Here is an 11,612-nt window from a genome sequence, read left to right on the forward strand (position 1 = left end):
CTCAGACACCCTCAGTCACCTCCAGACACCCTCTGCCACCCCCAGACACCCTCAGTCACCTCCAGACACCCTCTGCCACCCCAGACACCCTCTGCCACCCCAGACACCCTCTGCCACCCCAGACACCCTCTGCTACCCTCAGACACCCTCTGCCACCCCAGACATCCTCTGCCACCCTCAGACATCCTCTGCCACCCCCAGACACCCTCTGCCACCCTCAGCCACCCTCTGCCACCCCCAGACACCCTCTGCTACCCTCAGTCACCTCCAGACACCCTCTGCCACCCTCTGCTACCCTCAGTCACCCCCAGACATCCTCTGCCCCCCCAGCCACCCTCTGCCACCCTCTGCCACACTCTGCAGTGCAGAAATTTGAGAAACAGACCTTTTGCTGCCGCCTATTCCTCGAGTGAACCTACTGCCCCACCAGTTTTCACGAAGGTATTCTCTCTGTTCAGTAAGGATTTTATGCACCGACCGTTTCCATAAATAAGGCACACTCTACTTGCCATACATTCTCCCTAGTTTACTCCTGAAGACGACAATTCTTTAAGAACTCATACATCTGGGGCTGGAGATAAAACTCAATACATTTGCCTAGCATGGATGAAACCCTGGGCTCCACCCCCAACTTACTTTCTCCAGCAGAGCTGTACCCCTAAATCTCCCCAAACACCACCACCAACTGGGGCCCAGGGTTCGAATACCTGAGACTGTGGGGCATACTTCACATTCAAACTACCACATTACTGAACTTACAACCACCAGCTTTAAAACAAGTTAAAGCAGGATGGAGAGGTGGCCCACTGGTTAGAAACACTTGGTCTTGTAGAGGACCTGAGTTTGGTTTCCAGCACTCATCATAACCATAACCAACTCCAGTTCCACTGGATGTGATGTCTTCTTCCAGCCTCTGAAGAGAACCAGGAGCAGGGATGTTAAACACACACACAGGCAAACCACTCATACACATACAATAAAACAAATAAGTCTAAATATATATATATATATATATTTTTTTTCGAGATAGGGTTTCTCTGTGTAGTTTTGGTTCCTGTCCCAGATCTCTGTAGAACTCACAGAGATCCACCTGGCTCAGCCTCCCCAGCTGAAATTAGAGGCGTGCACCACCGCCACCCGGCTAAAAATAATTTTTTAAAAAAGTCAAAGCACCTATAACTTCCAAACAGGAGAACCAGCTTCCGGGCTTGCTCTTCCGTCCTCACTTCTGTTGCTTACACACTCTTCCAGATCCTCAGCCTCCCCCCCCCCCCCACCCTGCCGCTCCTCATCCTCAGACTTCCTCAGCACAGCTGTGGCTGCCTGCCAGGATCCTGACTCAGAGCTGCTGGGTCCACAGCTGTCTTTCCTGCTTCTTCCTCCCAGTCCCCCTGTGCCGCCCTCACTGGAACCACCCAGTCTTCTGACCAGGCATCATCTCAACAAACCCTTGAGCACTGTCCAAACTACGGCCCCCCTCCCCATCTGGGGAGAGGTAGCACTTCTCACTGCTCTGGGAGGCGGGGGTGGGGTGGGTGGGTGAGGGTGGGGGGAGGGGGAGGGGAGGACACGACTCACGACACTGCCTCGCTGCCCTCTAACCTGTGCCTCAGCAACATGGAAGGCCCCTGGCCCCTCAAACACTCCTGCTCCATGAGAGCTGAGGTGCCGCTCCTTCGGGTATCTGGCCAGATCCTGAAGCACCTGTCAACAGGTCCATGTCTTCTCATCTTTTCTACAGCCTTCCCCTCCTCCCTCTTCATATCCATTTGTTCTTTCCTTTCCTCTTTCTTTGGTCTTGCCAAGTTACTCTTTAATTAGTTTATTATGCTACTGCTATTTATTGTTAGTCTTTATGAATCTGGTTGTCACAGCTTTTGACATCCATTACTAATTTCCATCTGCAAGTCTCGTCTTCAGATCCGTGGTGGCTACACCACGTACCTTCTCCCTGTTGGCTTTGTACTGCTCTGACACCTAAAATGTGGGTAGTTCCCCAAACTCTGTAAGCTAAAGACAGCTCAGTCTGGAGCGCACGCTTGCCTCTCATGCAGGATGCTCTGGGCTCCGTCTCCAGCACCGCGTAAGCAGAGAGTGGCAGCACACACTTGTAATCCCAGCACTTTGGAATTAAAGCAGAAAGATCAGACAGTCAAGATCATCGACGGCTACAAGTAAGTTCCAGGTCAGGCTGGACTACATGAGACTCTCTCTCTCAGAAAAAACCAACAACAAAAATGAAACAAAAAACAACAGAACACCTCTCAGCCTCCTATCTCTAGGACGATAAGCCTTCACTACCTCCCTTAACCCCAGGCCTTTCCCACAGCCTGCGCTGGCCACTCTCCCAGCATGCTTCATGATCACCTCAGTATCTCTCAAAGCGTCTTCCAATCCACCCACAGTGAATCACACCCATCAACAGAGTCTCCATCTCCCCTTTGCCCAGGCCCCAAACGTGTGTGTTATTCCCAGGGTCTCCATCGCAAACCCACCTATAAACAGCCCCACGGCCCTGCGGCTTTCTGTTCTTGGTATTCTTGCATTTCCAGTTCCTTTCACAAGTTCTAGACACACGCCTGCAAGCTAACTCTGGGAAATTTGTAGACTGAACGGTAGACACATGGGGGCTGTTTCTGAGTCAAAAGCCAAGATTCCTCGCAGAGATTCTGGGTGGAAGGGTTTGGCCATCAGAGACGTGGCTGGTGTTTGTCCTCTCAGATGACTAACACTAGCATCTTCGGCTGGCAAACCTAGAGCTGATTTCCTTCCATCCTTTATGTCTAGTTCTGGTGCTTGTCTTTCTCAAACCCCCACTTAATCCCCTATTTTAACACATCTGCTTGATTTTATTGTAATTAACCAGGAACATCCATCAAGCCCCCCATCTTCCAGGTCGGCCTCTCTCACCTTCCTTCCAGCCTTTTACCATGAAGACAAATTTAGAAAGCATGGCTGTGTTTACTCATTTTCAGTAAAGTTGATTTTGACTACTAGATCGTGACGCTAGGCAAACTGCCGCTGGCCCTGGGCCTCTTGCTCCTAAGATAAAGACTGGCTTAGCCGACCGTTCAGTTTCTTTCTACAGGAAAATTAAGATTCCGTGATGACTTTTTCAAATAGCTTAGATTACCAGCAAGTGGTGCTGCTAGGACATATTGCTAACGAGCTAGTTCAAAATAGTCCTGGCTTTCGACTGGCTTTTTCAGTTAGAATTACTAGCATGCCTAGTATGGAGTTACCTACCTGACAAATAACATCAGTTTAAGGATGCAGAAAAGGACCCTTGATGTAGCTTTTGATTACTGCTGTCCCAACACACTCAGATGAAACGGTAAAGACCCACCACCCGAGTTCACACCTATACACCAAGCTGCCATTGCTTCTTGCCAGCGTATGAACCTGTCTGGTCTATGATCACCACAGAAGCCATAACAGGACAAACACAGGCTCAGCTTGAAGCTAATTTTAATGTTACCGCATGAAAAATAACCATGGCAACAAAGCCATTTGTCACTTGTTCTGGACACCTGAGCAAACACCTGGGGAAGACGGGTCCATTTCTTAACTCACAGTCAAGTATATTAACTATGAAGCAAAGACTGATGAAAAGAAAGAGATGGTAAAGGTGGCGATAGCTGCAAAATGAAGGGAAAAGGCTATACCGCATGGAAGCGTCCTGGTCAGTCTCCAGACATCACAAACGAGTACCTTCGGGAGCCAGGGCTTTGCTTATGTCAAATGAAGATAGCAGCTACCTGAGTCAGTTCCAAAAGTGCCTGAGAAAGTCATCCCAGAAGGCCTTTGACACAGTGCAGGTCCCTTTCCTGGAGTCTTCAGAAGAGGCTTGACCTACGACCTAGACCTATGAGTTTTAAAATGTTTAACGGACAACCTGTGTGCCCTGGTGACCCCACCCTGTGCACTGAAGCATGCCCCTGCCCATCCCCCACAAACACACAGTAAAATGAAATCGCCTTTGGAAGAGGTATACACCGGGATCCATCTGTCGCTTTAACCTTCTACTGTGCATGAATACGGCCTGGCAATCAGGGCCTATGACAGTAACTGCAGGTACATCGATGGGCATTTTAACTGTACTATACTCATGAATTAGTGACGGTGGAGAACAGGTCTCGACTATCACTTAGCCAAAAGAATTTAGGTTTAAAAGATGCTTAAATGTTCTCATGCACCTAAAAAACAACACCGAAAAAAGCCCAGTGGGGAAGCCGAAGGCTCATCTAGACACCTCTGATTCAGTAACTGTATGTTCCAAAAGGAGTCGGGGTTTGTATAGTTTTATATAAAATCTGCCACAAACTTCATCACTTTATTTTTTAATGGAAAGGTAATTTCAAAATAAAATAAAGCCTCTTGTTTTAATGTTTCTTGATAAATATTTTTTTTTTCCCCTCTAGACTCAGAAAGCAGAATTTTTCAATTGGGTTTTTGTGTTCAACTCCAAATCAGGATAAAAAAAAAAAACAAACCTAGGTGATTACTTTCATTTCCTTTCCCATTACAGACCACTGTTTTTAAGTCACAACTAGAGTGTTCTATGGTGCGGTCTATATTTACAGATTCACCTTAGGCCCTCAGAGAACGGAACTGGTCTGCTTTGGCTATTTCCCCTTCCTGCTGGGGGTTACATCTTATAAGCTTTGGTACAGGAAATCACTCAATTCAGAAATCCCACATGGCCTCTGCGATTCACAATTAAACTATATTAATAGTAAGTCTTTAAAATTTAAAAATACACCAGAAATGAACCATTTGCTCCATACTGAGCCAGCACCATGAGTGGTTGGTACATCTATGATCCTAGCACACTGGGGGGCAAGGCAGGGGGGTTAGAAGCTCAAGGCTAGCCTGAGCTACATGCGTTTTGTTTGCCTTTCGTTTTGTTCTTTAAAGAGGCATCCAGCATGCCATGGGTTCCTGCTGAAGCAGAACGGCCAAGTGTAAGAATGAAAAGCTCGGGCCGTGTGCCCAGCATGCCCTTCCCCGCCAACATCACCAAGTTCAGGGCAGTGGTCAGGGTTAGTTAGGTGCAGAAGCTCAGGCCTCCAGAACTTACCAAGAGACAACATCACAGAGGAGGCTGTCTGGTCTATGAAGTGTCAGCTCTGTGCTTTGCCAACCTGACAGACTTGTCAAGAGGGCCCAGCTGCTAACCTATGCCACTTCTGAGTAGACTGGCGTTTATAGAGAATGAACTCCAGACATGCAACAAGCCATCTACAGCTGGTGTTAAAACCCTAGAGCATACAGCTGGTGCTAAAACCCTACTTACATACAGCATGCTTTCCCCTAAAAAGGTCTCAACTGCTTTCAGACTAAGCCAATGCTTCTCAGTCTGGTTACAGCTCAAGTTGGAATTCCCACCAGGTCCTAACTACATAGTCTTACAGGGACGGAAAGAGCCAGAGCTTTGAGCAGCCTGCTGCTGACATACTTCAGCAAAGCTCCAGCTCAGGAAAAGACTAAACACTAAGACACCAGTGAAACGAATACCCAAGTTCATATTTTGAAGTACTACCTATCTCAAAGTAGTCTTTGAACACATTCATTTAAAATTTCCCCTTGGGGGCCGAGCTGAGAAAATATTTTAACTATAAAGTATCATGCCAAGCAGCAGCTTTAGTGACCTAACAGAAAACTACTTCAAGTTTCTCCAGAGTACACCTCGACTGATAACAGCAAAGCTTAGCTATGAAGAACACACAAGAAACCACATGACAGGATGATGGAATTACCACCATCCTCTTCTCAAAAGCAGACCAGGTCAGTGACCTGATGAGACAGGACTACAAACAAAACCTAAGATGCAAAAGTCTATCAGACCTCACGACCCCAGGTCCATAGTCACTTTACTAGTCCCAGTAATAAGGCATCAAAATCTTGTTTTCCCACGTGAAGCTTCAGGCTTCCAGAACACAGAACGGAACTGGGCAGCGTCCATCGAAGGGAAAGGCTGCCACAGGAAGCTTCCTGGACAGCTCTCTGGCACATGAGCTTTCTTTGGCAATCCTAATTCCTAATTATGAAAGTTTGTTAAAATGACAGTTCCAGAGGCTCTTGGCATGTTTACATTACTAAATCATTTAAGCCCTACTGTTGGAAACTAATCTCTGAATGGCCAGAGTTAAGATAAACACTTTATATAAAACGTAGTTTTGCTTCATCTCAAGAAACTATCAACAAAACCCATACTTACAAAATAAAGCGGGGACATTAATCTTAAACAAACAAACAAACAAACAAACCCCTTTACTTTACAAAGTAACTCACTTGAGTATTTGATGAAGCAATCCAGACCATAAAATTCTGACTAAAGGACTTTGCAGGAAACAATCCGTTTCAAACTTGAAGGCACCTGTGCCTGGACTTTGAAACCTTCAAGTCTGAAAAGGTTAAATCAAGTTCCATTTGCACAGCAGTACAGGCTAAAAATAACAAAACGATGAACTCGAGACAGTTTCATTAATTGATATATTTTCTGCATTGTAGTTAACATATATGTACTTTATGTACTTTCTTCGAGTCACCTTGTTTTTCAGGAAGTAGTGATATGTTATAATCAGACATGAGTATATTTCAACAGTCTTTTGCAATAAATATCATAAAATAATAGAGATTCGCATAATAAATATTCTTTACAATAAAAAAAGTTCAACAGACTTTTGTCTTAAAAATAGCCAGGATTCAACTTTGTGATTTATACATATAATATACAAAGAGCACCACAACTTGTGGTTAAGGCAATGAAAACACAGGAAGGATTGGAAATACCCAGCTGTTAAGAGTCAAGAGGGCAGTCAGAGGCCAAAGGCACCTTACGGAGCTGTAGCTCTGAGAGGCCCAGGGGCGGATCAGACAGGAATTTCAACTACAGTTAGCAACAGCCCTCGGTGAAGTGGGGGTGGGAAGGGAAGGAAGTCCTTCACAGACGGGGCGCTAGAGGTGGGGCAAGGATTAGCCAACATCATCTCTAATGTGAAGACCCACGCTGCAGAGTGAATCCAGAACTACGAGCAAAAAGGGGTGGTAAGGAGGGATGACCCACTGGCATCTCCAGAGTGCATTGTGGGGAGAATCCGAGGGCTGGAAGGGGAGGGCAGTGAGCTGTTGCGGAGCGAACTGTGTTCTAAGAAGTAGACCCTCCCATTGGACTTGGGGATGGGAGGCTAAGATAGCTCTCATCAGAGGCAGATTAATATATAGCTTATTTAAGCACTTACATGGTTACTTTTTAATAAACCAAACCAAGTCCCTGATCCCACAGTACCCGACCCCAAACATCTCTCAGCCAAGTCTGGGCGTGCATACATCCTCACAGACACAGTGGGAAAGCTGATGCAGCACACAAAGGCTCCAGAGGCACTCCCAGCTCCCAGAACCCTTGAGGTGGGGTGGGAGCAAGCTGGGCGCAGTTTCACAGTTCACTCCGACTGAGGAGCATCAGAGACCGACGGGAAGAAATACCACGTTTCTTAACAGCCACAGTTTGGAAGCTGGACATCCGGGAGGTCTAATCCACCTCCAGAAATCATGACGGCTTGCCCTGAGCCCTGGAGGGACAGCTCTCCAGCTTACAATAGACAGTGTTGGAGTTTCTACACCGGCAGCCAGGGCGGTGGGTCCAGTCATAACAACCCCTGCACAGCTTCAGGCAGCCCTTGGCGGGAGGGTAGCAGAGCAAGCAGGGGAGGCACAAAGACAGAGCTCCCATGCACAGGTATCGGAAACAGCAGTGGGACTGTGAACAGGAGCACGGGTTATCTGAGTAAGAGCCCCCATCGTCATCATTGGAGCAGTGGTAGAAGATGCCCTTGACCAGGCACATGCAGGTCCCATATTCCACCATGCTCTCAGCCGAGCAAAGGCACTGGCGGTTGCAGGCCAGGCAGGAGGGCAGAGCCCGAGGGGCTGTACACTCTCCACACTTGCACTTGCCACACTGTTCGCAGATGAACTTGTGCTGGGTGGGGTCCTCTTTCAAGGAACCCTTCAAGTCATCCACAAGCAGCTGCTTGGGTTGGGTCCGGATGACCCTATCTGACCTATGACCGGGGATGGGCCTGGTGGGCGGAGACCTTCCCAACAGGCCCTGCTCAGAAGTGGCGCTGCTGCTGCCGCTGCTCCCTGAACTGGCTGCGCTTCCGGTGCTGGTCGACCTGCTCAACACCGAGCCCCTGGCATTGGCGGAGTGGCTGGCAGGTCGGTGCTCGTAGCTGTTGTTCACATTGGCTGGTATGATTTCATGAGTCCGTTCCTGCTTTTCGGGTCTTGGTGCCGTGCGAGGAGGCGGTCTTCTCACCACTGAAGGCCCCTCTGTGTATTCATTGCTGCCTCTGATGGCCTTGATCTGGTCCAGGGACAGAATGGCAGCAGGCTGAGTGTCCCTGTCACAGTCGACTCTGTGCCGCCCTTCCAGAGCCGGTGGCTGCTGAATCACCACTAGCGAAGTGTGGCTGCCATGCTGACTTGGGGGATCCATGTGGAGTGATCTCCAGTTCCGGCAGTCAGCGGAAACCTGGCATGCATCGGAAATCCTAAAGAAGGGCGAGAGAGAAAATAAATGAGAAAGCATTTGGGGGAGGGGGGCTCCCGTCAAGTAACAAATTGCCCAAACCACCTGGTAATGATCGCCTCCATCGGCTGATTTCAATGATGCAGAATCCTGGCAGGAGTCCAACTCCAAAAAAGATTGTAGAGGACCACATCACAGGAAGCAGGCAAGCAAAAGACCTCATGCCATAAAAATTAAAAGTTGCTCTCCAGCTTCTAAAAAGCAGAGGAAGTCATGTCTTCCTGTTTGCAAACCTAACAAATAATTAAAATGAAATATGCCTTCGAAGGGAGCATTCAGTGTGCACCCTGGAACTGTTCTCGGAGAGTTCACAATCAGTTCACTGGCAGTTCACGTAGGGAAAATGTCAGCTACTTTTCAAAGATTAAGAATGGCTTTAGTGCTGTGGCCTCTTGGCCATTTGTACGCTGTTAAGAGCTTTAGATTAATGAGAAAATTAATCAAGGCAATTTCCAAAACACTAAAGATATTCCAAGCTCATGTGGAATCTCAAATGGCCGTTTTCGGCAGAGTCAGGATCTAAAGCTCATCACCGATCTGTGAGATAAGAAAAAGAATCTACAAGGAATGAAGAAGGCTGCGGCTCTGGCTGTCTTCCTGGAACTGGGACACACACACACACACACACAAACCTGGGGTTTAAGTTTCTTGAAAGGTTAAACAAGGCTCACTCACGTAACAAGAATAACTTTTATGCACAAGCATCAAGCCTATAAAGCAGGGAGAGGAACCCTGGTCTTTCTGCATTACCTTTATTTCCTTCCATTCATCTACACAGCAGACCTTGATTTTCAACAAGCCCTGAATCGACCTGCTTTTTGTGATAAAATATACTAATATCTTGAGACAACGAACATTATTTCCACGTCAAGAAATAATTTCCAATGTATAACGTATTCTTCCTAAAACAGATCAAACCCTGAACGTTTCCGTTTCTGGGCAGTGGGCATGTAGGATATTTTTCACACAAATGTCCTCCAAACCCACAGAGGCAGCCTAATTCAAGACGACACCCCTCTGCAATTTCCCAGTGCCAATAGAAAAAAAAGTCTCAAGCAAAGACAGCTTGCTACGGATGCTAACTAATGTTCCCAGACTACATATGTATTAGCTTCTTGGGGGCCCTCTAGTTTATTCTACCCTCTCCTCACACGAGAAAGATACGTGACAACAGGCTTTAGTGCCGAACGATACTGGAAAACGGCCAATCGTTACTCCCGTGCCCTATCTATTTTTAAAAAATTTAAAACTCCAAAACGAAGACTTTAAATGTGCCAAGTCTCATCCACAAGAAAGGAAGACGTGGGAATGGCTTGAGTAATGAAACCCCCAGGCATGGCTTTAATTCGCATTTTACAGGGCATTCCCAAGCAAGTTCGCTCTGGCGGAGCACCTAGGCGCCCCGCACCCGCCCAGGAAGAAGCCGGTGCGCGCAGACAGCACTGTGGGCAGCACCGCCGGGCGCTTGGGCCCCGCGCCGAGGCCTCAAGGGCACGGAGCCGCGACGGGTCCGGCCGGGGAAAGTTATGAATGAAAACAGCTCGCGGGCGGGAGGAGGCAGCGCCCTCTCCCCGCGTCCCGAGGCACTGCGCTCGGAGCACAGGCGGGCGCTGGATCCCCAGCGCCATCGGGTGCCGCGCGCTTGGCACGGGCTGCGCGAGGACCGCCAGGATCGCCCGGTCCGCCCCGGCCCGCACCTGCCGCCCGCACTCACCTCGGCCTCCGCGGCGCCGGCCCGGGGCGCCGAGCGGGCGGGGTGCGCGCCGCATCAAGCGCGCCGGGGCGGCCGGGCGCTCATAGCCCGCGCTGCGGCCTCGGCGGCCCCCGGGCAGGGGCGCTTCTCCGCGGTTGGCGGCGGCCGAGGGCGGCTCCGGGACATCCGCCGGGTGCGCGCGGCGCCCGCTCCACAGCACCGTCCCGTCTCGGTCGTCAGGCGCGCGGCCCGGCGTCGTCCCGGGCGCTCGGGTCCCCGCAGGTCCGCGTCCCCGCAGTCGCCACGCCGGCTGCAGACGAGCAGAGACAGAAACACGTGAGTCCCTTGCCAGCCCGGGACGCTGTCCTACTCGCCGTGATGGATTGCCACGAGCCCGGGACACACGCGGCCGTGCACGTTTGGCCCCCCACGGAATACCCAGCAGTCAAAAGCGCGTCCGAGCGGCGCGTCTGCTGGAGGTAGACCCGCATTCGGGGACGGGAAAGTCAGGTCTGGCACCAGCGCCCGGCGGATCGGTCGCCAACAATGCGCACAGACACGCGGGTGCGCTGCGATGCCAGCCCGCGTCCGCACACGCGGAACTCGCTGCCCGGCTACGGGAAAGCGAAAGAAGCCAGCTCTCCAGCTGTAGGGCCGACCGCAGAGCGCCGGGCACCGAGCTACAGCCAGCTCCGAAAACGTCCAGGTCCTTGAAAATCAAAAAGCACCATTCTCACCTGATCTCGCCAGGTCCTCGGAGAGAGGGCAGGCTCTTGCCTAGTGCAGAGCCTAGGGCCGGCCTTCCCGGCACATGCACGCCGCCCGCAGCCGCTCCTTAGCCCGCAGAGCTCTGGCTGCGGGGCCACCGCAAACTCCTGCGTGCTGAGCACTCGCGCGCGGGCTCCGCAGCATTTCAGCGTCGCCGCCACCTCCACCTCCACGCTGGGACCCGCCCCCGGTGATATCATGTGTCAATCACGCGGGCTGCGCGAAAACCCGGAGCAGGATTCTAGCGATCGTGGATGTGGACTCGAGGACATTAAAAAAAAAAAAAAAAAAAGTTGCCTGCGAGCGCAACTGGGCAGGAACAGAAGAAGTTCCAGGGCCCCTGTTAGTTCGTGAGCTGTCAACCTCCAATTTTAGGGAACCGGTGGATTCAGCCCTAAAAGATTAGTTTAAAGAGTTGTGAAGAACATTAAAAAGCAAACCAAACCAAAACAAACAAACGAAAAAACAAAAAAACCTTGTACACTACTCCACCGTGCCCCAGGAAGAGGGAAAATATGTGTGGATACAGAAAGATGGTCACGGCAAAGTTCAGAG

At 50.0% G+C, this 11,612-nt stretch overlaps 1 protein-coding gene across 4 annotated transcripts; it reads right to left on the minus strand.

Moving 5' to 3' along the window:
• Nucleotides 1–6,481: 6,481 nt before the first annotated feature.
• Nucleotides 6,482–11,272, minus strand: Spry1 (sprouty RTK signaling antagonist 1). 4 transcript variants are annotated; one of them, XM_076573797.1, is made up of 3 exons: nt 11,027–11,272; nt 10,311–10,599; nt 6,482–8,558 (listed from the first exon to the last, which is right to left on the minus strand). In XM_076573797.1, exons 1-3 carry the CDS (start codon nt 11,255–11,257, stop codon nt 8,464–8,466), a joined length of 615 nt encoding a protein of 204 aa, XP_076429912.1. In that variant the 5' UTR covers nt 11,258–11,272; the 3' UTR covers nt 6,482–8,463. The 4 variants fall into 4 exon arrangements, with proteins under 4 accessions (XP_076429912.1, XP_006991876.1, XP_076429911.1 ...); XM_006991814.4 differs by lacking the exon at nt 10,311–10,599 and having other exon boundaries at nt 11,027–11,167; XM_076573796.1 differs by lacking the exon at nt 11,027–11,272 and having other exon boundaries at nt 10,311–10,451.
• Nucleotides 11,273–11,612: the final 340 nt, after the last annotated feature.

This window comes from Peromyscus maniculatus, chromosome 6 (genome assembly GCF_049852395.1).
Source record: "Peromyscus maniculatus bairdii isolate BWxNUB_F1_BW_parent chromosome 6, HU_Pman_BW_mat_3.1, whole genome shotgun sequence".
NCBI classification, from domain to species: domain Eukaryota; kingdom Metazoa; phylum Chordata; class Mammalia; order Rodentia; family Cricetidae; genus Peromyscus; species Peromyscus maniculatus.

Coding starts and splice junctions, on each gene's coding strand:
- Spry1 (XM_076573795.1), bottom strand. CDS start 8,661: ATGGAGGCGATCATTACCAG. Junction 8,559..8,641: donor ATGGAGGCGATCATTACCAG/GTGGTTTGGGCA, acceptor GCCCTTCTTTAG/GATTTCCGATGCATGCCAGG.